We start from the raw sequence: 21,324 nt of genomic DNA, 5'->3' as shown, positions 1-21,324 counted from the left end.
ACGAGTTACTCTATGCACATCTCCAGCTTGGTCCATCACTGTTGATGAGAAAGCATCGTTTGCTAGCATCTGCTGCTAACTCACAGCTAACTGCTAACTCACAGCTAACTGCTAACTCACAGTTAACTGCTAACTTACAGTTAACTGCTAACTCACAGCTAACTGCTAACTCACAGTTAACTGCTAACTTACAGCTAACTGCTAACTTACAGCTAACTGCTAACTTACAACTAACTGCTAACTTACAGCTAACTGCTAACCTGTTTCCCTCTGGGATCAATAGAGTAACTATCTAACTACCTGCTGACCTCACAGGAGTGAAAACAGATAAAGAAACAAACCAACAGGTGTTTAGACCAAAGTCTGTCTCAATAAGACCTCAGAAAATGGTTTTAAATTTAAAAAACAACTCAGAAATGGACACATTTAACACTTTAGATCTCATTAGTTTATGTATTCTGAGATATATTTTGTGGTAAGGCTGTAAGGATGTGAACGTATGAAATAAAAGTTAATAAAGGTTCTGACATTGCAGTCACAGGTTCCCGTTCCACCAGAACTTGGTTTGAAGCAGCATCCAACTGGTTTAGATGTTTTGGAGCTACTTGGTGTTAATCCTGAGATAATCACTCACTGATTAGTTTCCTCAGGCTGCACAGATCAATAGAGCTGCGTGTCACTGGCATACAGGTGGAGATGTATCCCAGGTTTCTGCATGATGTTGCCCAAAGGAAACATTAAGTGGACAGAAATGGGCCCAGTTCAGAACCCTGTGGAACCCCAGAACTGACTCTGGTTTCATTTACATGTACAAACCCATAGAACTGACTTAAATCAGGTTTAGACTTTTCTGTATTATTCCTAAAACAAAATTAAAGTATGAATTTGCGTTATTTATATCTGCTTAAATATTCAGTTCATTTTAAAATCTCTCAGGACTTTCTCAACGTGTCAGATTTCCAGTGAAGGTGTCTGAGCAGTGATGCAGTGGAAACACACTGACGTCGCTGTGTTGAACTCCTCTCTGTAGTTAACCCCCTTTGTTCCGGTTTATCCTGACTGATTCAATGTGAACCCTCCCGGACCTGCGGCGGATGGTGTCTCCTCTTCAGGCCGGAGCAGCAGACGCATAGACCGACCCGGCTGGGCGTGAATTTCGGCCTCAGAACAGGATTTTTATTGGGGTATTTTCTGGATCTTTGCGGCGTCTCTGGACCAAGGTTGTGGGACCGTGATCGCACCGCGTGCGCTCGGTTTCTTGATGCCGCGGAGGCCCCGAGGAGCTCAGACTGCGGAGCCCCGGAGCAGGGCTCGGACACCGGGGAAGTAGAGGAGGTAGGTCGGCTGTGGAACAACGACACCACTCCGCCTGTGTGTGTGAGAGAGAGCTCTGATAATCTTTATGTCTTCATCAGCGGATGTTTGTCGCTACTGAAAGCACACCTGGGCTTCTCGGTGACGATTTAATTGTGGCGAACATCAGGTGTTTTGTGTTTGAGAAAGAAGCTAGCTGCTGCTAGCCTCATAGCATTCTATTGTCACCGCTAGCCAGGCTAACGTGCTAGCTGCGGAGGAGCTTTGTAGGTCTGCTGGGATTTTAGCCTTGGTCTTCAGATTAAACACATCAGAGGTTTGTTGTGTCTCCTTTCGGTCGATTGAACGGCGCCGTTTCGTGGATAATTCCCTGCTGTTTTGACTCTGTTGACTCTTATTGTCTCGTTAGCATGCTAATGCTAGCCAGCGATGCTACAGCCGCTGTGAGCGTTGAGCTGCCTGTTAGCGGGTTAGCTGTTAGCATTAGCTTCCCCCGCAGGTTGCAACACCAAAAGGACTCAAAATGTCTCCTGTGACTGGCGTCCTTCCGTCAAACGGAGACGGGTGGAGGGAAGCAGGACCGACACCACCCGGGCGAAAATGGCTTTTAGCCATTATTAACCGTAATGTTAGCAGGTGCGTGCGTGTACGGCGTGCACGCGTCTGCTGGGTCGGCAGTTTGGAGCTGAAACCAGTTTGAACCTTTATTTCCACGGTTTTTACTTGATGGGTTTCAACATGTTCCCGCCTCAGTTCTTCAGGGTAAAATACTTATGTAGTTTTACATATTTTGTCCAGTTGTTAACAGCACACCTGATTGTTGATATTAAACAGCTGTTGACTGGAAACATTTGAAATGACAGCAGAAATAAGCAGAAGAAGATGAGCTCTGTGGAGCAGCCCTGATCCAGCCAAAGGAGAAGCTGCTCCATCACCTGTACAACCCTCACCTGTGCCCACGGGGTCTGGGTGGAGGCCCAAAGAGAGGAGAAGATAACGGTTGGATGTTTCCTGTCTGTCAAACTGTGTTTTCTTTGCTGTTTTTCATAGATGCAGCTAAAGAAATGGGAACAAATGATGTGTCTTTGTGACAAAGTGCCTAAAGATCCAGTTTAAAATGGCTTCTTTGCTAAGTTGTCTGTTCTGTGTCGACACAACACTGGTTCATCCCTTGAGTTAGGAGCCTTTTTCCTGCCTGAAGGGTTCAAAGGTCAGAGTTAAGTGGCTGAACAAAGAAAAAACACTGAAAATGTTCAGGAACAAGGACTGAAGAGGAGGGAAAAAGCAGAAAATGTCCAAAGAAAAACTGTGAAAGAGCTTCAGAAAGCTGCAGAACTATTGATCAGGACACTTTAAAGGTTTCAGAAAGCTGCAGAACTATTGATCAGGACACTTTAAAGACTCCGGATCAGGACTGGAAGTCTTAGTTGGTCTGTTGTGTGAAGTTAAAAAGGAGGGAAGAGGAGTTGTTTCCAGAGGAAACTCTTTACAGTGAAGGTGAATCAGGATGCTGTGGTTGGGTTTTCAGGATGTAGACGGTGTCACATCCAGCTGAGTGTGAAGCAGCTCCTCCAGATCCGAGCCGTGGTTCTGAACCTCCGGGTCGGGCTGAGTCTCAGTACCTCTGGACCTTAGAGAGGAACATCGTGTCTGTTTCTGACTGATTTATATCAGGAGATGAAGCAGAATAAATGTTCTGATTCGGATCAGTTTCTGCTGATGCTTCATTAAACTCGGGTTATTCCCCCCCCATCAGAACACTTTGCAGAGAAACGGGTCCAGTTAAAGTCCAGCTCAGGCCCCGGTTCTGATTCTACGGGAGGAGAACCGAGTGATTCAGAGGCAGGAAGTGATCAGACACGTTCAGCCTTTTCCAGCTGGTATTGATCGTAACTGCAGGTTTTCCTCGGTGGATCAGAACCTTTGGTCTGAACCGGTCTGAGACTCAGTGAAACTGACAGCAGGTACAGCAGGTGGTGACATGACTCAGGTGTCTGAACCGGTCTGAGACTTTCCTGGTTCTAGACCAGAACACTGGACTAATATGGTCGTATTTCCTGGTTCTAGACCTGAGATCTGGACTAATATGGTCGTATTTCCTGGTTCTAGACCTGAGATCTGGACTAATATGGTCGTATTTCCTGGTTCTAGACCAGAACACTGGACTAATATGGTCGTATTTCCTGGTTCTAGACCTGAGATCTGGACTAATATGGTCGTATTTCCTGGTTCTAGACCTGAGATCTGGACTAATATGGTCGTATTTCCTGGTTCTAGACCTGAGATCTGGACTAATATGGTCGTATTTCCTGGTTCTAGACCTGAGATCTGGACTAATATGGTCGTATTTCCTGGTTCTAGACCAGAACACTGGACTAATAAGGTCGTATTTCCTGGTTCTAGACCTGAGATCTGGACTAATATGGTCGTATTTCCTGGTTCTAGACCTGAGATCTGGACTAATATGGTCATATTTCCTGGTTCTAGACCTGAGATCTGGACTAATATGGTCGTATTTCCTGGTTCTAGACCTGAGATCTGGACTAATATGGTCGTATTTCCTGGTTCTAGACCTGAGATCTGGACTAATATGGTCGTATTTCCTGGTTCTAGACCAGAACACTGGACTAATATGGTCGTATTTCCTGGTTCTAGACCTGAGATCTGGACTAATATGGTCGTATTTCCTGGTTCTAGACCTGAGCACCGGACTAATATGGTCGTATTTCCTGGTTCTAGACCAGAACACTGGACTAATATGGTCGTATTTCCTGGTTCTGGATGTCCTGCAGCTGTCTTACGGCCCGTTTAGAGCCCAGAGAGCAGCCGTTACAGTCCAACCTGCTGGAGACAAACGCATGGATTAGTCTGGTTTAGACACTATTCCTTTGATGTTTTTTAGATGGTAAAAAGCTGCTGATGTTACTGATTTAATGTGGCTGTTAAAGTTCAGGTCTTAGATTTCTAACTTGATTATTAGGTTTTAGAGAGAGAGTCTCAGAGTGACTGAAAACACTTTCCCTTTGTTTCTGTGTGCCACAGACAATGATTCCAGTTTTGTCTGAGTTTAGCCGGAGAAAATAGTTCTGCCTCCACACTGATCTGTTCGATGCAGCGACCCAATGTATCTACAGGCCCGTGTTCTCCTGCTGTCAGTGACACGTAGATCTGAGTGTCATCTGCATAGCTGTGGTACATATCATAGCTGCGTATTAGCTGGCCTAATGGGAGCATGTACAGATTGAACTGTAGGGGTCCCAGGATAGACCCCTGGGGAACCCCACAGGTCAAAGCTATTTGGTCTGAGACAGTTACCAATTTCAACAAAATACTTCCTGTCCTTGGAATAGGACTGGAACCAGTTTAAAGCACTTCCAGAGATTCCCACCCAGTCCTCTAACCTCTGTAATAAGATCTCATGGAAACTGAGTCACAGGCAGCGCTCAGGTCCAGCAGAACTGAGACTGCATTATCTGTTCAGGTGGATATCGTTTCTCACCTTGATCAGAGTGTCTCAGTGCTGTGGGGGGGGGCTGACTGGAAAGCATCAGAAGCTTTGTTAAACAGGAGAAAGTCAGAAAGCTGTTGGTATACTACTTTTTCTAGGATTTTGCCTAAGAATGGCAGGTTTAATACGGACCAGTAGCTGTTCAGTGCTGTGGCATCAGGGCTGCTTTTCTTTAGACTGTTTCAGCTCCAGGTGGGAAATGTTCAGCTCGGGTTTGTGCAGTTTGTTGGTGAATCTGAACCTTTAAATGCTGCTTTCAGTTGGTTTAATGTGAGTTTTTCATGTTTAATGACCTCAGTTTGGGTCAAAGGTTGTTAAAAGATGAGAAACTGGTTCCAGATCAGCTGTAACTCTTCTTTATGACCTCTGTTTAGAGCAGTTTGGTTTCACCCAGAATCCCTCCAGCAGTCCGGGTGGAGCTCCCATGATCCCTCAGTAACTCTGGGTGCTTTAATAAAGGAAAAGAAGGTCGTTTTCCTGGAAATATTCACAGAAATGAGGTCTGGATCAGGACTGTTGGACCCTAATGTGGAGTTCTGGTCAGACGGGCTCGGCTGTGACTCGGGTTTCTGTCATGTGGGCGTGTTTAACGACTCACTGACTTCCAGGAACCAGTTCGTCACCTCCGGTTTAAGCTGGTTTCCTCCCTTTGAGGGTTTGTCCTGGGACCGGTTTGTCCTGGGACCGGTTCCCTGCCGAAGGCTGCAGGTGGTTTGTTGTTTTCATGAAGGCGATCTGTTCAGCTGGTGACCTTTAGGTGACCAATCGGAGGTCGATAATCATAATAATTACCATTAAATGTGCATCATAGCATGTACATGTAGCCACAATCCACAGTTCAGTTTCAGTTAAACTGGCCACAGGAAACTCAGCGGGTTAGGAGCAGGTTAAACTAGTTTAGGTGGTTTGTCTCAGACTCAGAGCGGGTGTGGTGGCAGCAGCTCGTTGCTGAGTCAGTAAAATTTATTTCACACGTCATAAACAACAGAAAACCTGAAGATAAACCAAAGCTCAGCTTCTGTTATCCATTTTCTACGCCTGCTTCATCCAGGTTCTGGTGCTTGGGGGGTGGAGTCTGTCCCGGCTGAGCGGCCTTCATTGATTCATCAGTTTACAGAAATGTGTTACATGTGCTTCTTCTCCTCTGAATGTTTGCTGCCATCATTTTGTTTCCTTCAGATTAATTCTAGCTCACCTGGGAACTGTAGTTTTATTCGCTATAAAGGTGCAAGGCATTGTGGGTAATGTGTTTTTTAGTGATCCCACAGAAGATAAAGGTGCCTGCTTCACTAACATGTCAACATTTTGGTTGGTGGCTCATTTCTTACTGGCAGCAGGGGCTGATGGGAAATGTAGTCTAACTGCTGATTAACTCAGGAACCGTCTGTCTGTTAGGAGTCTGTGTGATTGGACCCGGTTCTGTCGACCATGAACCCTCTGAACCAGATGAAGGCTGGACTGGCCAACAACCCTCACAGGTACACGCACAGGTACACGTGCGCACGCACACACACACACACACAACAACCACAGAGACACTGATTATTATCGTTGTTATGTGCCGATTGTATCAGACCGACGGTTTCAGGGAAATTCTTCCTTAAAGCGAAAAGAAAAAACAGTGTCAAGGTTACAAAGTTCCTGCCGTGTTTTCCCAGTTAGGCTCCAACTAATAATATATTTACAGTCAGACTCTCATCGGCTGTGTTGGAGCTATTCAGGTGAACAAACCTAACGCACCTCTCCAGGTGCGCGCACCTAACGCACCTCTCCAGGTGCTCGGACCTAACGCACCTCTCCAGGTGAACGCACCTGACGCACCTCTCCAGGTGCACCCACCTAACGCACCTCTCCAGGTGCACACACCTGACGCACCTCTCCAGGTGAACGCACCTGACGCACCTCTCCAGGTGAACGCACCTGACGCACCTCTCCAGGTGAACCCACCTAACGCACCTCTCCAGGTGAACACACCTGACGCACCTCTCCAGGTGAACGCACCTGACGCACCTCTCCAGGTGAACGCACCTGACGCACCTCTCCAGGTGAACCCACCTAACGCACCTCTCCAGGTGAACCCACCTAACGCACCTCTCCAGGTGCACACACCTAACGCACCTCTCCAGGTGAACGCACCTGACGCACCTCTCCAGGTGAACACACCTAACGCACCTCTCCAGGTGAACGCACCTAACGCACCTCTCCAGGTGAACGCACCTAACGCACCTCTCCAGGTGCACGAACCTAACGCACCTCTCCAGGTGAACACACCTAACGCACCTCTCCAGGTGAACGCACCTCTCCAGGTTGATTGTTTGGATCTGAACATAATAAAACTATATTTTACTGTAAGTTGTTTTTGTTTGAGTCTGAAGTGATGATGATGATGATGATGATGATGATGATGATGATGATGATGATGACGGTTTGTCTGCAGTGACGGTTCGTACCCCTACGACCCCTCCAGCTGGCAGCAGCCCACCAATCAGCCGACAGGGTCCCTGTCTGTGGTCACCACGGTTTGGGGCGTGACCAATCCCTCGGCCAGCCAGGTGTGACATCACCACACAGGACACGTGAAAACGATCTGGCGCTTTCCTTTCTCTTTGTAACCTTTGAGGTGTTTTTCTGCCGCTCAGGGCCTGGGTGGGGGGGTGATGGGGCCCGGGGCCAACCCAGGTGGGGGCCCCATGATGCAGGGTCCCGGCGGACCGGGGATGGCGGGCGGGCCCGGAGGCTACATGGGCCAGTCGGGCTACGGCGAGCCCAGCAAAGGCTACATGAACCAGGGCATGTACGGCCGGACGAGCGGGGGCTACGGCGGAGGCCCGGGGGGCTACACAGGAAGGTGGGTGTGGGTAACCAGCGTTCCACGCAGTTTAACCCGTTAAAAAGCGCCGAAGCGTTGGTCTGAAGCTGTTGGAAACATTTTTATCTCTGATATTTAAGAGTATTTTCCTAAAATTACATTAATTTCTGCTCGGAAAACCAGCTGAAATGTTGACCTTTGACCTTTGACCTCCGCCTGTCTCCAGTTACCCGTCGAACCCCGGAGGCTCCAGAGGCTCCACTGACTTCACTCAGGCCGCAGCCGCCGCCGCCGTTGCTGCTGCCGCTGCCACGGCAACCGCCACCGCCACGGCAACCGTAGCCGCCATCCAGGAGAAGCAAAACCAGGAGATGAACTACGGACAGGTGAGCAGCGGACGGCGCCCCCTGCTGGAGGAGTAGCTTTAGTCGCCTCATTTACATGTGATGACATCACTGATGACATCAGTGATGACATCACTGATGACGTCACTGATGACATCACTGATGACGTCACTGATGACATCACTGATGACATTTAGAGCATGAAGACACCTTGATTCATGGGTCTGTTACCTGCTGGTAGAGACTGCCTGTTTTCTGCAGGGGGCGGGGCTTATTTCACAGCTTTACGATGTGGTCACATGATCGCCGTGATGTCACTGACCCACGACTGGACCGTTAATGTTGACTGTTGTGTCTCAGATGGGGGGTCCAGCCTACAGCAACCAGTTCATGGCCCATTCGGGCCCCCGCGGCCCCTCTGGGATGGCTCCTGGAGGCATGGGCCCTGGTCCCGGCCCCACCAGGGGCCCACCCTCGATGGGCCCCATGTACGCAGCAGGCGGCGTCCCCCAGAGGGTCCCCCAGCATCCAAACTACGGCCCGGGACCCCAGCAGGGGCACCTGAGGCCCCAGCAGGGCCTGAAACGGCCCTACAGCTCAGAGGTGAGGCCCCACATCAGCCCAGATGTTTGCGTCACTCGGGTGCCGCTCGCCACACGCTTAGTTTCTCCGTCCTTCTCAGTCCTTCCAGGGAATGTCTCAGCAGTACGGCGTCCCCGTCGGTTCCGGCGTCATGCCCGGCCACGGAGGAGGCGGCGGCGCCATGCCGGGCTCGGGGGGAGGCGGCCACGCCGGGCCCGGCCCGTACGGCGGCCCCAACATGCAGTACCACCCAGGTAGGACGCCGGTTTCAAAGCGTGTTTGGGGGGGAAACGTGGGTCACATGACCCGTGACACGCTGTCAGAACACGTGACGTTAGTTTGAGTTCAGGAACAACAGAAATGATCAGAACTGGGGCCAAAATACCTTTTCCATCCCAAACATTAACGACTGATGGCATCGTGGACGCCGTCGCTGCAGTTCCTCTCACGGCCACTAGGGGGCGATTCTGCCTCAATGAAATCTGCAAAGTGACTTTTTCACTGATGGAAAAAATGTTTTGATTGTTTTTGCTGTGAAATAATTTCCTTTTTGGGGTAAATGAAGTAAATCAATGAAGAAACGTGCTTTTAGCCACGTTTTAGCGTCCCGCCGGTCAGATTTTAAGGAGGCTGACACAGATCTGATGCACCAGGAGACGTTTGAGTCGTTCGGCCACATCACAGCGAGTCCAAAGTTTACAGTTTGATTTGAAAACCAACTAAGAAACATCAGATAATCCGGATTTGTGAGGCCCTGATGAGGCACTGATGAGGCACATTCTGCCATTTTTTCCCAAGTTGACCCAGTTTCCAGACTTTGTGTCCAGCTTCCAGCAGCAATGAACCCAACCTGAGCTCAGACTAACTCACCAGGCTGGAAAATCCATCACAGCAGAACTTTCCTCCTCTGAGCTTCTCCTAAAATCTGCTGCTTTGTTTTTCTGGTTTGTGTTGCGTTCGCTGACAGATTAAAAATCCGAATTTCCTGCTTTTAATTAGAGAAAACAACTGAAGTAGCTGTGAATCATTTTTCTTTTTGTTGATAACGAAGCAAAAGCTAAAACCAAAAGAGTTTAAATTTCCCAATTCTGGGTTCTTTAAATTTTATTCATTATTTATCTAATTATTCTTTAAAAAAGTAAATAAATGGAACTTCTTTTAGAAGCTTTACTATATATTTATATGTATATCACACTATTTGTTCTGTTTTTAAATCTCACTTTTTATTTTATTTCCAACCAGGTCCTGGTGGACCAGGCCCCGCCCCCCTGCGCTCTGGCTCCTCCCCCTCCTATCAGAGCCATAAGATGCCCCTCCCACAGTACTCCCCCTCCGGCCCCCCCAACGCTCAGTACTACAAGGTGAATAAAAGACTAATTAAAGTGTTAAATGAATGATTTTATAAATTGATACGATATTATTGATTGTAGCCGTAGATCAATGAGATTAATTAACTGTAACTTTTCTCAGCAGGACCAGTTTAATGGTCAGGGTGGAGGTTTGAACTCTTTGCCAACAGGGGGCGCTGGTGGTGTCTACAACTCCTTCAACCAGCCGTCGGGTGTAAGATGAACTTCATTTAATTAACTTTTATTAACTTTAATTAACTTTTGTTAACTTTAATTAACTTTAAAAAGTTAATAAAGACGTCAGTTTAACAGAAATATTATGAATTTAACACCAGAAACGAGCTTCAGTCACATTTCTGCCTTTTTTTCTGGGGACTCTTCTGGATTCGTTTGGATTTTCTTAGTCTTGTAAAGAAATGTTTGAGCATGTTTCTTTACTTCCTTATGAGGACATTTTACTTGCTTTATGAGGCCTTTTTTTTTCAGCTTTATCAGGACATTTCTTTCGGTTTTATGAGGCCATTTTACCTGATTCATGAGGCCATTTTACCTGATTCATGAGGCCATTTTACCTGATTCATGAGGCCATTTTACCTGATTTATGAGGACATTTTTATCTCCTTTATGAGGACATTTTATTTGCTTTATGAGGCCTTTTTTCAGCTTTATCAGGACATTTCTTTCGGTTTTATGAGGCCATTTTACCTGATTTATGAGGACGTTTTACCTGATTTATGAGGACATTTTACCTGATTTATGAGGACATTTTACCTGATTTATGAGGCCATTTTACCTGATTTATGAGGACATTTTACCTGATTTATGAGGCCATTTCTTTCTGTCTTGTTTCGACATTTCTACATAATAGAAATCTTCCTATATTTTAAATCCATTTATCTGTTCATATGATGGCAGAAATTTAACACCGAGGCATCTTTACTTTCTTAGCCTGGACGGGGGTTGCCGGGTTATCCATCATCCCCGGTGCCTGGAAACCCGACCCCTCCCATCACCCCCAGCAGCTCCATGGCGCCGCCCTACATGTCGCCCGGCAACGACGTGAAGCCGATGCCTTCTTCCTTCCTGCCGGACATCAAGCCCAACATGGCCAGTCTGGCCCCTCCCCCGCCCTCAGGTACACTCAGACACTCTCAGGTGAAGGTCAGCAGGAGGGAAAATGTTCCTCGTGGGTCCTGACGACTTCCTGTCCACAGGTAACCCGAGCGACGACCTGCGGCTGACGTTCCCGGTGAGAGACGGCGTGGTCCTGGAGCCCTTCAGATTAGAGCACAACCTGGCGGTCAGCAACCACGCCTTCCAGCTGAAGGAGTCGGTCTACAAAACGCTCATAATGAGGTGAGAACACGCCGAACTGAGCCGAGTTTTCACCAAAACTCTCCGATCGCATCATTTTATCTGTCATGACCATAGTTTTAACCCTGAAACAGTTTAAATTTAATCTGAAATAGTTTATTTCTGTATTAGTTTTATTAAAGATAATTTATTACTCACATGAGTTGGAAAATTACTGTTTTTATTCAAATATTTTAGGACTGAAACTGCCAGACTTAGAAATATATAAATGATAAATGCGGTTAAAATTAGATGAAAATAAATGTGTTTTTCAGATTTCTGCTTTAATTTCAAACTAATTTCACTTAATCTTGTTGCTTTTATTTATTTTTCCACAGTTTTAAGTTTTCTTTGTTATTTTAATTGAATATATTTAATTTCTTTGTTTTTATTTGTTTGATTACTTTCCTTTATTGATCTATTAACTTCTGTTATTTCCAGGTTTAAATTTCTTTATGCATTTCTGCTTCATTATGCAAATTAGGAGGCGGAGTTTCAGTTGAATAACAAATTAAATTTAATTAAAAAAAGCCACATTAACACATATTTAACATTATCATCTTATAAACTCATTTATTTAACCCTTTTCCATACGTTTGGATTATGGCAGTTTCGGTGCTCCATAGCTCAGGTTCTTTAAAAGCTTCCTGTTTTCTGTAAATGAGCCACTGGATATAATTTTATGTTCTGTTTTACGCTGCATTTGTTGACTTTACTTTCAGTTTATTTTTACATTTCCGGCCTCAGAATGAGATTAAAATGCATGAAGAGCAGAGCTTTAATGTCGGTTTCTGTCTGCAGACCCGACCTGGAGCTTCAGTTCAAGTGTTACCACCACGAGGATCGACAGATGAACACCAACTGGCCCGCCTCCGTCCAGGTCTGAGCTCCTCCTCCTTGTTGTTGTTTACAGATCGATCAGCTGATTGATTGGAGGCTGTTCTGATATATATATTTCACTCTAAGGTTGTAAATATCGTCTGTTCCTCAGCAGGTGTCTAATGCTGAAGTCGCCTTTACTCTCTGCATCATGTGATCCGCCTTCAGGACTTTTACTTTGAAATTCCCCCGATCAATAACTCGTCTGATCAATAACTCGTATCTGAACAGAACTCAAAGTGCTGCATTTTGATATGAATCAATCAGTCAGTTTGATCTGTTTTTGCCTGATCAATAACGCCTTTAGAAATGAAGCAAAGCGAGGTGCCTGAAGGTGTCTGACGTTAAGCTCCGCCCCTCCTGCAGGTGAGCGTGAACGCGACTCCTCTCACCATCGAGCGCGGCGACAACAAAACCTCCCACAAACCTCTGTACCTGAAGCAGGTCTGTCAGCCGGGGAGGAACACGATCCAGATCACCGTCACCGCCTGCTGCTGCGTAAGAACAGACACACACACACACATGCACGAACACGTGCACGAACACGTGCACACACACATATGTACACACACACATGCACACACACACACACACACACACGTGCACGAACACGTGCACACACATGCACACGAACACGTGCACGAACACGTGCACACACACATATGTACACACACACATGCACACACACGAACACGTGCACGAACACGTGCACACACTCGTTCATGGAAAACTTCTGTAAGACGAGGTTTAAGAAACAAGATAATCGCACTAAATAAGGACACATTTAGGAAGAAAACATCTACAGAACCATCAGATGGTGGAGCTCCTCCCCCCAGATGGTGGAGCTCCTCCCCCCAGATGGTGGAGCTCCTCCCCCCAGATGGTGGAGCTCCTCCCCCCAGATGGTGGAGCTCCTCCCCTCTGATGGTGGAGCTCCTCCCCCCAGATGGTGGAGCTCCTCCCCTCTGATGATGGTGGAGCTCCTCCCCTCTGATGGTGGAGCTCCTCCCCTCTGATGGTGGAGCTCCTCCCCTCTGATGATGGTGGAGCTCCTCCCCTCTGATGATGGTGGAGCTCCTCCCCTCTGATGATGGTGGAGCTCCTCCCCCTCTGATGGTGGAGCTCCTCCCCCTCAGATGGTGGTGGAGCTCCTCCCCTCTGATGGTGGAGCTCCTCCCCCTCAGATGGTGGTGGAGCTCCTCCCCTCTGATGGTGGAGCTCCTCCCCCTCAGATGGTGGTGGAGCTCCTCCCCTCTGATGATGGTGGAGCTCCTCCCCCTCTGATGGTGGAGCTCCTCCCCCCAGATGGTGGAGCTCCTCCCCCTCTGATGGTGGTGGAGCTCCTCCCCTCTGATGGTGGAGCTCCTCCCCTCTGATGGTGGAGCTCCTCCCCCTCTGATGGTGGAGCTCCTCCCCTCTGATGATGGTGGAGCTCCTCCCCTCTGATGATGGTGGAGCTCCTCCCCTCTGATGATGGTGGAGCTCCTCCCCTCTGATGATGGTGGAGCTCCTCCCCTCTGATGGTGGAGCTCCTCCCCTCTGATGGTGGAGCTCCTCCCCCTCTGATGGTGGAGCTCCTCCCCCCAGATGGTGGAGCTCCTCCCCCTCTGATGGTGGTGGAGCTCCTCCCCTCTGATGGTGGAGCTCCTCCCCTCTGATGGTGGAGCTCCTCCCCCTCTGATGGTGGAGCTCCTCCCCTCTGATGATGGTGGAGCTCCTCCCCTCTGATGATGGTGGAGCTCCTCCCCTCTGATGATGGTGGAGCTCCTCCCCTCTGATGATGGTGGAGCTCCTCCCCTCTGATGATGGTGGAGCTCCTCCCCTCTGATGATGGTGGAGCTCCTCCCCTCTGATGATGGTGGAGCTCCTCCCCTCTGATGATGGTGGAGCTCCTCCCCTCTGATGGTGGAGCTCCTCCCCTCTGATGGTGGAGCTCCTCCCCCTCTGATGGTGGAGCTCCTCCCCCTCTGATGGTGGAGCTCCTCCCCCTCTGATGGTGGAGCTCCTCCCCCTCAGATGGTGGAGCTCCTCCCCCTATCTCTCATGAGTTTCTCAGGAAACTCATTTCAGCCGCTTGCATTCTTTGGGTCACTCATCCCGATCCGGAGGTTCAGAACCTCAGATCTGGCAGAGCTGACTTTGATCCCGGCTGCTTCACTCTCACTCTGGACCTAACAAACAAAGCTGCTGTTCCCAGTCAGGATGAAGCTCCTCCTCCTCACTAACCCACCTGTCTGTCCTCAGTCTCACCTGTTCGTGCTGCAGCTGGTCCACCGCCCATCGGTCCGCTCGGTGCTGCAGGGTCTGATGAAGAAGAGGCTGCTGCCTGCAGAGCACTGCGTCACCAAGAGTGAGTTCCTCAAGGGGATGGTGACCTAAAGAGTCGCTAAGCTCCTCCCCCTCACTCTGAAAACAAACCAGGATGTGAAATGTTCCTCAGGTTTGTTCTCACTTCCTGTTGAACAGGAAGCTCTAAACCTCAGACTCTTCTTCTCTTGTCTCAGTAAAGAGGAACTTCAGCAGCGGGTCCATCCCCGGGACCCCCGGGTTGAACGGAGAGGACGGCGTGGAGCAGACGGCCATCAGGGTCTCCTTAAAATGTCCAATCACCTTTCGGCGCATCCAGCTGCCCGCCAGAGGCCACGACTGCAGACACATACAGGTGAGTCGGGCAGCCAATCACAGCAGGCTCCCAGCGTTCTGCTCCTCCCACAACAACGTCTGTGTTTGTGTCCACAGTGTTTCGATTTGGAGTCGTACCTGCAGCTCAACTGCGAGAGGGGAACATGGAGGTGTCCTGTGTGCAAGTAGGTCACATGACACACGAAACGCCTTCTTTCAGGCTAACGCAGCTCCAACAGGTCCTTTAAGGTGGAGGAAACGCAGCGGCTGAACCCCTGAAAGGCTTCAGGACGCTAGCAGAGGACAGAAGGAAGCTAGCTGAGGACAGAAGGAAGCTAGCAGAGAGCAGAAGGAAGCTAGCAGATGACAGAAGGAAGCTAGCAGATGACAGAAGGAAGCTAGCAGATGACAGAAGGAAGCTGGCAGATGACAGAAGGAAGCTAGCAGAGAACAGAAGGAAGCTAGCAGATGACAGAAGGAAGCTAGCAGATGACAGAAGGAAGCTAGCAGAGAACAGAAGGAAGCTAGCAGAGAACAGAAGGAAGCTAGCAGGGAACAGAAGGAAGCTAGCAGAGAACAGAAGGAAGCTAGCAGAGAACAGAAGGAAGCTAGCAGATGACAGAAGGAAGCTAGCAGAGAACAGAAGGAAGCTAGCAGATGACAGAAGGAAGCTAGCAGATGACAGAAGGAAGCTAGCAGATGACAGAAGGATGCTAGCAGCGAACGGAAGGAAGCTGGCAGATGACGGAAGGAAGCTGGCAGATGACAGAAGGAAGCTGGCAGATGACAGAAGGAAGCTGGCAGATGACAGAAGGAAGTTAGCAGAGAACAGAAGGAAGTTAGCAGAGAACAGACGGAAGCTAGGAGAGAACAGGAGGGAGCTAGCAGAGAACAGAAGGAAGCTAGCAGAGAACAGAAGGAAGCTAGCAGAGAACAGAAGGAGGCTAGCAGAGAGCAGAAGGAAGCTAGCAGAGAACGGAAGGAAGCTAGCAGAGAACAGAAGGAAGCTAGCAGAGAACAGAAGGAAACTAGCAGAGAACGGAACGAAACTTACAGAGAACAGAAGGACTCTGCCCATCTGAGCAGCTTCAGCTGTTAATGTGAACTAATATTCTGAGTCCCATCAAAGTCCAACCAGAGTAAAATCAGCTAATTTTATCAGACGTGTTGCATCTGTAACATCAGAGGCTGCTGGTTAACTGCTGTTATTCTGAGTTACTGTCTGACAATAAAACAGGAAATAAGAGGCTTTGTTAGGATTTCAGCTGCATTAAAACAGCATGAGAGAAGCTAACAGAAGCTAACACAGCTGGATGTTAGCCACAGAGCTAACAGCTACTGTTCTATGGTTCTGTTACCAATATCAGGAGGAGGGATGGATTCTGTTCATATCAGCCAGAAATAACTGAGGCTGAACCTGGTTCATGATATTTTTATTGTGAAAATGTTTCTGATCAGATTAATCGATGGAATAATCAATGACCTGAATGATCGTTAGCTGCAGCCTTCGTAGCATCAGGAGACACTTTGGTTCTGAACAAAAAGCTTCAGTCCAGTCAGAAATTAATGAGTTTAAAGGACAGAGTGGAACCAGAACCAGAGTAGTCTGGACCGAGCCTGCTGTGTGAGATCAGAACCAGAGTAGTCTGGACCGAGCCTGCTGTGTGAGATCAGAACCAGAGTAGTCTGGACCGAGCCTGCTGTGTGAGATCAGAACCAGAGCAGTCTGGACCGAGCCTGCTGTGTGAGATCAGAACCAGAGCAGTCTGGACCGAGCCTGCTGTGTGAGATCAGAACCAGAGCAGTCTGGACCGAGCCTGCTGTGTGAGATCAGAACCAGAGCAGTCTGGACCGAGCCTGCTGTGTGAGATCAGAACCAGAGTAGTCTGGACCGAGCCTGCTGTGTGAGATCAGAACCAGAGTAGTCTGGACCGAGCCTGCTGTGTGAGAACAGAACCAGAGTAGTCTGGACCGAGCCTGCTGTGTGAGATCAGAACCAGAGTAGTCTGGACCGAGCCTGCTGTGTTAGATCAGAACCAGACGGTGTGTACTGTGTGTTTGCAGTAAAACGGCGCTGCTGGAGGGACTGGAAGTGGACCAGTACATGCTGGGAATCCTCATCTACGTCCAAAAGTAAGAAACTTCATTTCTTCTTCTTCTGTTGTCGGGTAAAACGCGTTTTCTGCTCCTCGGCTTCAGAACTTTAGAGTTTGACAGTTCTTAACGAGACTTCTTCGACCGTCACATGTTCAGCTGTTTTATGCCGAAGTTTCACAGCCTCAGAAGTTTGTACGGCAGCCCAGGAGGGTCAAAGTAGCGTTTGAGCTTCTTTAAACGAGCAGAAAAGCTCAGTTTGGGTTCATCGTTCTCTTCTCGCTCAGCTCGGAGTACGAGGAGATCACCATCGACCCGGTCTGCAGCTGGAAGCCGGTTCCTGTGAAGCCCGACATCCACGTGAAGGAGGAGCCGGACGGTCCGGTTCTGAAGCGCTGCAGGACGCTGAGCCCGAGTCACATGGTGCTGCCCAGCGTCATGGAGATGATTGCATCGCTCGGCCCCGCCCCCTCCTCCTCCTCGCCGATGCCCTACTCCTCCCTGTCAGCAGGGGGCAGCGCCAACACGCCCGACTTCCCCGGATCAGGTGGGTCACGTGACCTGTGAGAAAAGTCGATTTATTCTTATAAAAAACGTTTTATTTTCCGTTTCTAATCACAAGAAAATTAATAATTAATAATCAATGAATATCTGTTATTTTCAGCTGTTATCATTTAAATCTTGATTTCCTTTATCAATTAAATAATTTTTTATTTGTCTTTAACTCTGATAAAAATATTTTTTACTATTTAATTTAATTAATTATTAGTAATAAAATGTTTTTAAACATTTTTTATTTATTTATTTAGTTTAAATGAAGCAGCAAAATAAGCTCATTGATAATTTATTATTAATAATAAAATACAGAATTCAATTAAAACTTAAAAACTTCCATAAAAAATGAGAAATGAAAGAATAAAAATACTAAAACTGTAGAATTTAATTTTATTGACAGTAATTTTTATAAAACTAATATTGTTTGAGCCATTTTTATAATTATTTTAAGTGAATTTGGTGAAATTCATTATATACCAAAGAGCAGAAATATTCGGTTTGATGGACGCTCTTTAAGCCCCGCCCCCCTGAATTAAATGTTCCAGTAAACTCATGAAGTTTTATGTACCTGTGAACATGTTCCACTCTTTTATCCATCCCTGGACGGGTCCATCTGGTTCTGTTCTGTTCTGTCCGTCTGGTTCCGGCCGCCCAGCAGGGGGCGCCACAGCCTCTGACCTTTGATGGTGAATCTCTCTCCAGGAGGAGGTCCAACCGATCGGACGTATTGATCACTGATCTGTCTCCTCTTTCAGCTCCTTCCTTTCCCGCTCCCTCGGCCTCCTTCTCGGACTTCGGTGGTCCCGGGACTCCCGGCGTTGGCGGGGACTTCTCCTCCCCCGGTCCTCCCCCTCTGTCCTACCAGCCCGAGCTCTCCAGCGCCCTCCTCACCCCCGATAAGCCCCACCCTCACCAGCTGGCTGCACAGGTACAGCGACGCGTCATCATCGGCAGTTCAGACTCGAGTCTTCATCAGCTCGCTAACCGACTCTTTCCTCCCTCCTTTCTCTCAGATGCCCGGCCGTCTGGACTCAACTTCCCATGGTGCACCTCTCTCTCAGCAGCAGTCGCAGGGTCTCCATGGCAGCCAGATGATGCAGCGTAACCAGAATCCCCGCCTCCAAGGAGACGGCTCCTTTGCTATGGGGGGGTCTGCAGATGTTCCAGAACCTTCTCTGGATGTGAGTAAAAACCAGGCCCAAAGTCCAGTGTGGGTTATCAGCAGGTTACATGTGATGAAGATGATGAGATGATTTAAGCCCCGCCCCCTGAATAAAGCAGGCTGAAAGTCCCTCATTAACATCAGATAACATGGTTGAGCTCCTCCCCCGCAGATGGTGGAGCTCCTCCCCCTTAGATGGTGGAGCTCCTCCCCCTCAGATGATGAGGGGGAGGAGCCTAAGTTTGATCTGAATTATCCCTGAATTAAAGTGTCTTCATGTTCAAAATGTTCAAGTGAACTGAAGAATTAAATAAAACGCTGTATCAGTGACGCCGTTAGCTCACAGCTAACAGGAAGTGTTTGGCCGTTAGCTCACAGCTAACAGGAAGTGTTTAGCCGTTAGCTCACAGCTAACAGGAAGTGTTTGGCCGTTAGCTCACAGCTAACAGGAAGTGTTTAGCCGTTAGCTCACAGCTAACAGGAAGTGTTTGGCCGTTAGCTCACAGCTAACAGGAAGTGTTTGGCCGTCAGCTCACAGCAGGAAGTGGAAATATGTTCAGAACCCAATGTGATGTCATCAGTGATGTCAGCGCATATAAATTAGGTGATTAAATTCATCTTCATAAACTTTGGGTCAGACTCAGTATTTTTCTCTTGAACCATTTTAATTAACCATTTGGAACCTGGTTAAAGTTTTCTTCCTCTTTCAGACGGGCTGTGAAACTGTTCTGTTAACCCGGTTCTGTTAACCCGGTTCTGATAACCCGGTTCTGTTAACCCGGTTCTGTTAACCCGGTTCTGTTATCCCGGTTCTGTTATCCCGGTTCTGTTAACCCGGTTCTGATAAACCGGTTCTGATAACCCAGTTCTGTTAACCCGGTTCTGTTATCCCGGTTCTGTTAACCCGGTTCTGATAAACTGGTTCTGATAACCCGGTTCTGTTATCCCGGTTCTGTTATCCCGGTTCTGTTAACCCGGTTCTGATAACCCGGTTCTGTTATCCCGGTTCTGTTAACCCGGTTCTGTTATCCCGGTTCTGATAACCCGGTTCTGATAACCAGGTTCTGTTATCCCGGTTCTGTTATCCCGGTTCTGATAACCCGGTTCTGATAACCAGGTTCTGTTATCCCGGTTCTGTTATCCCGGTTCTGATAACCCGGTTCTGTTAACCCGGTTCTGTTAACCCGGTTCTGATCCGTCTCTGCAGCTGCTCCCGGAGCTGACCAACCCGGACGAGCTGCTGTCGTACCTCGGCCCTCCGGACCACCCGAGCAACGCCAACGACGACCTGCTGTCCCTGTTTGAGAACAACTGAGCGGAGCGGGCAGACGCACCGCTGTGACACACAAACTGTTTCTCCGCTCGTCCGCCAACACCACGGCCGCTTCAACATGGCCGCCGCCCGCACAGGACGGAGCGGAGAGCAACTTTTAAATAGAAAATCCTCTTTGTGTGACTATGAACTCGATGGTAACTTTATTTTATTGATTTTTATCCTCTGAGTCTGTATTTTGACGCCCTTCATTCCCTGTCGGAGCGACGACGACGCCGCCGCCGCCGCTGCTGATGGCGGCGACCGCGGCTCCTTAAAGCCGGAGCGCCTCTGCTCCAGATGATTTTAGTGTACTGTACGAGGAGCTGAAGTTTTAAAGGAGCCGTAACATGAGACGTGACTTCCACTCAGCCACAGAGACGGAGCCCTCCGGTTCCTCCGAGTCCAAAACATGCCGATTAGAACCGTGTGGAACAGCTACTGCCATCTGGTGGTCAAAATGGAGATGGCGACCATCTCACAGTCCGTCCACCCACCATTTTCCACCAAACTGCACCTTTACGGGAGGTTAAATCCTCGTCTGAGTTTGTTCCTGAATGTCATGTGACCCAAACTCCAGGTGTGGTCACATGGTTTCTGCACATGTGGCTCAGTGGAACTCGCATCTGGATCTTTCTCAGATTTGAAGTTGTGCACGAGACACGAGGTTCCATCTTCGCCCTCCTCATCGTCATGATTCTGTATGTTGTGAAGTGACTGTCGAGTCCAGACTGTGGTGTCCTCATGTCCCCGAGGCCCGGTGGCTTCTGGGTAAAATAAGTGTTCACGGTGACTCTGTATGATTCAGTAACGATGACAATAACCTGAAAAATAAGAGCGATAACCTTTGTAATTTAATAAATGCACACGGGAAGACACACACACCGAGTCTGTGGTGATTTTACAGGTTCAGCCCAGATCAGTGGACAATGGAGCCAATCAGAACCAATCAGAACCATGTTCTCTGGAACTAACGGGTCATTAGAGCTGAATGGAAGAAGATCCACGAACATTTGGGAGAAACAGTCCTTAAACTTTAATTAACACACACACCGAGTCTGTGGTGATTTCATCACGTTTGTGAGATTTTAGCCCAGATCAGTTCATATTCAGCTGGTAAAATCATGAGATTCTTTGTTCCATCCAGAAAAGACACCAGGGAAGATCGAACGATGGTCAGAACCAATCAGAACCATGTTCTCTGGAACTAACGGGTCATTAGAGCTGAATGGAAGAAGATCCGAGAAACGGTCCTTAAACTTTAATTACCATGGGTTACGTCACTGGAAATGACTTAATATACAGTCAGCAGCTAGCAGGGAAGCTATCCAGAGAAAACGGTTATTTCTAATAACAGTTCAGCTAAAAAGTAGAAAGAATATAAATGCATCCACCAGGAAGGAAAACCAGCTGAAACTCATGGAAACAGACAACCAAAAGC

General features: G+C 48.2%; 1 protein-coding gene across 3 annotated transcripts; it reads left to right on the top strand.

Moving 5' to 3' along the window:
* Positions 1-1,031: 1,031 nt before the first annotated feature.
* Positions 1,032-20,755, top strand: LOC140309308 (zinc finger MIZ domain-containing protein 2-like). 3 transcript variants are annotated; one of them, XM_072387134.1, is made up of 21 exons: positions 1,032-1,335; positions 6,218-6,312; positions 7,260-7,374; positions 7,462-7,670; positions 7,858-8,017; positions 8,336-8,578; positions 8,658-8,811; positions 9,800-9,918; positions 10,031-10,120; positions 10,855-11,041; positions 11,121-11,262; positions 12,061-12,139; positions 12,505-12,636; positions 14,383-14,488; positions 14,643-14,800; positions 14,878-14,945; positions 16,825-16,893; positions 17,142-17,401; positions 18,165-18,337; positions 18,423-18,590; positions 19,779-20,755. In XM_072387134.1, exons 2-21 carry the CDS (start codon positions 6,251-6,253, stop codon positions 19,884-19,886), a joined length of 2,802 nt encoding a protein of 933 aa, XP_072243235.1. In that variant the 5' UTR covers positions 1,032-1,335; positions 6,218-6,250; the 3' UTR covers positions 19,887-20,755. The 3 variants fall into 3 exon arrangements, with proteins under 3 accessions (XP_072243235.1, XP_072243234.1, XP_072243236.1); XM_072387133.1 differs by having other exon boundaries at positions 10,028-10,120; XM_072387135.1 differs by having other exon boundaries at positions 1,033-1,335; positions 6,218-6,300; positions 10,028-10,120.
* The last annotated feature ends 569 nt before the right edge of the window (positions 20,756-21,324 follow it).

This window comes from Leuresthes tenuis, unplaced genomic scaffold (genome assembly GCF_036924035.1).
Source record: "Leuresthes tenuis unplaced genomic scaffold, fLeuTen1.0.hap1 SCAF_6, whole genome shotgun sequence".
NCBI classification, from domain to species: domain Eukaryota; kingdom Metazoa; phylum Chordata; class Actinopteri; order Atheriniformes; family Atherinopsidae; genus Leuresthes; species Leuresthes tenuis.
This window is presented reverse-complemented; position numbering and strand designations above follow the sequence as displayed.

Bases quoted from the DNA above. Each gene is read 5' to 3' on its own strand.
- LOC140309308 (XM_072387133.1), top strand. From the start codon at position 6,251: ATGAACCCTCTGAACCAGATGAAGGCTGGACTGGCCAACAACCCTCAC. The intron at 14,946-16,824 runs GTAGGTCACATG...GTGTGTTTGCAG, and splicing joins TGGAGGTGTCCTGTGTGCAA to TAAAACGGCGCTGCTGGAGG. The intron at 16,894-17,141 runs GTAAGAAACTTC...CTTCTCGCTCAG, and splicing joins ATCCTCATCTACGTCCAAAA to CTCGGAGTACGAGGAGATCA.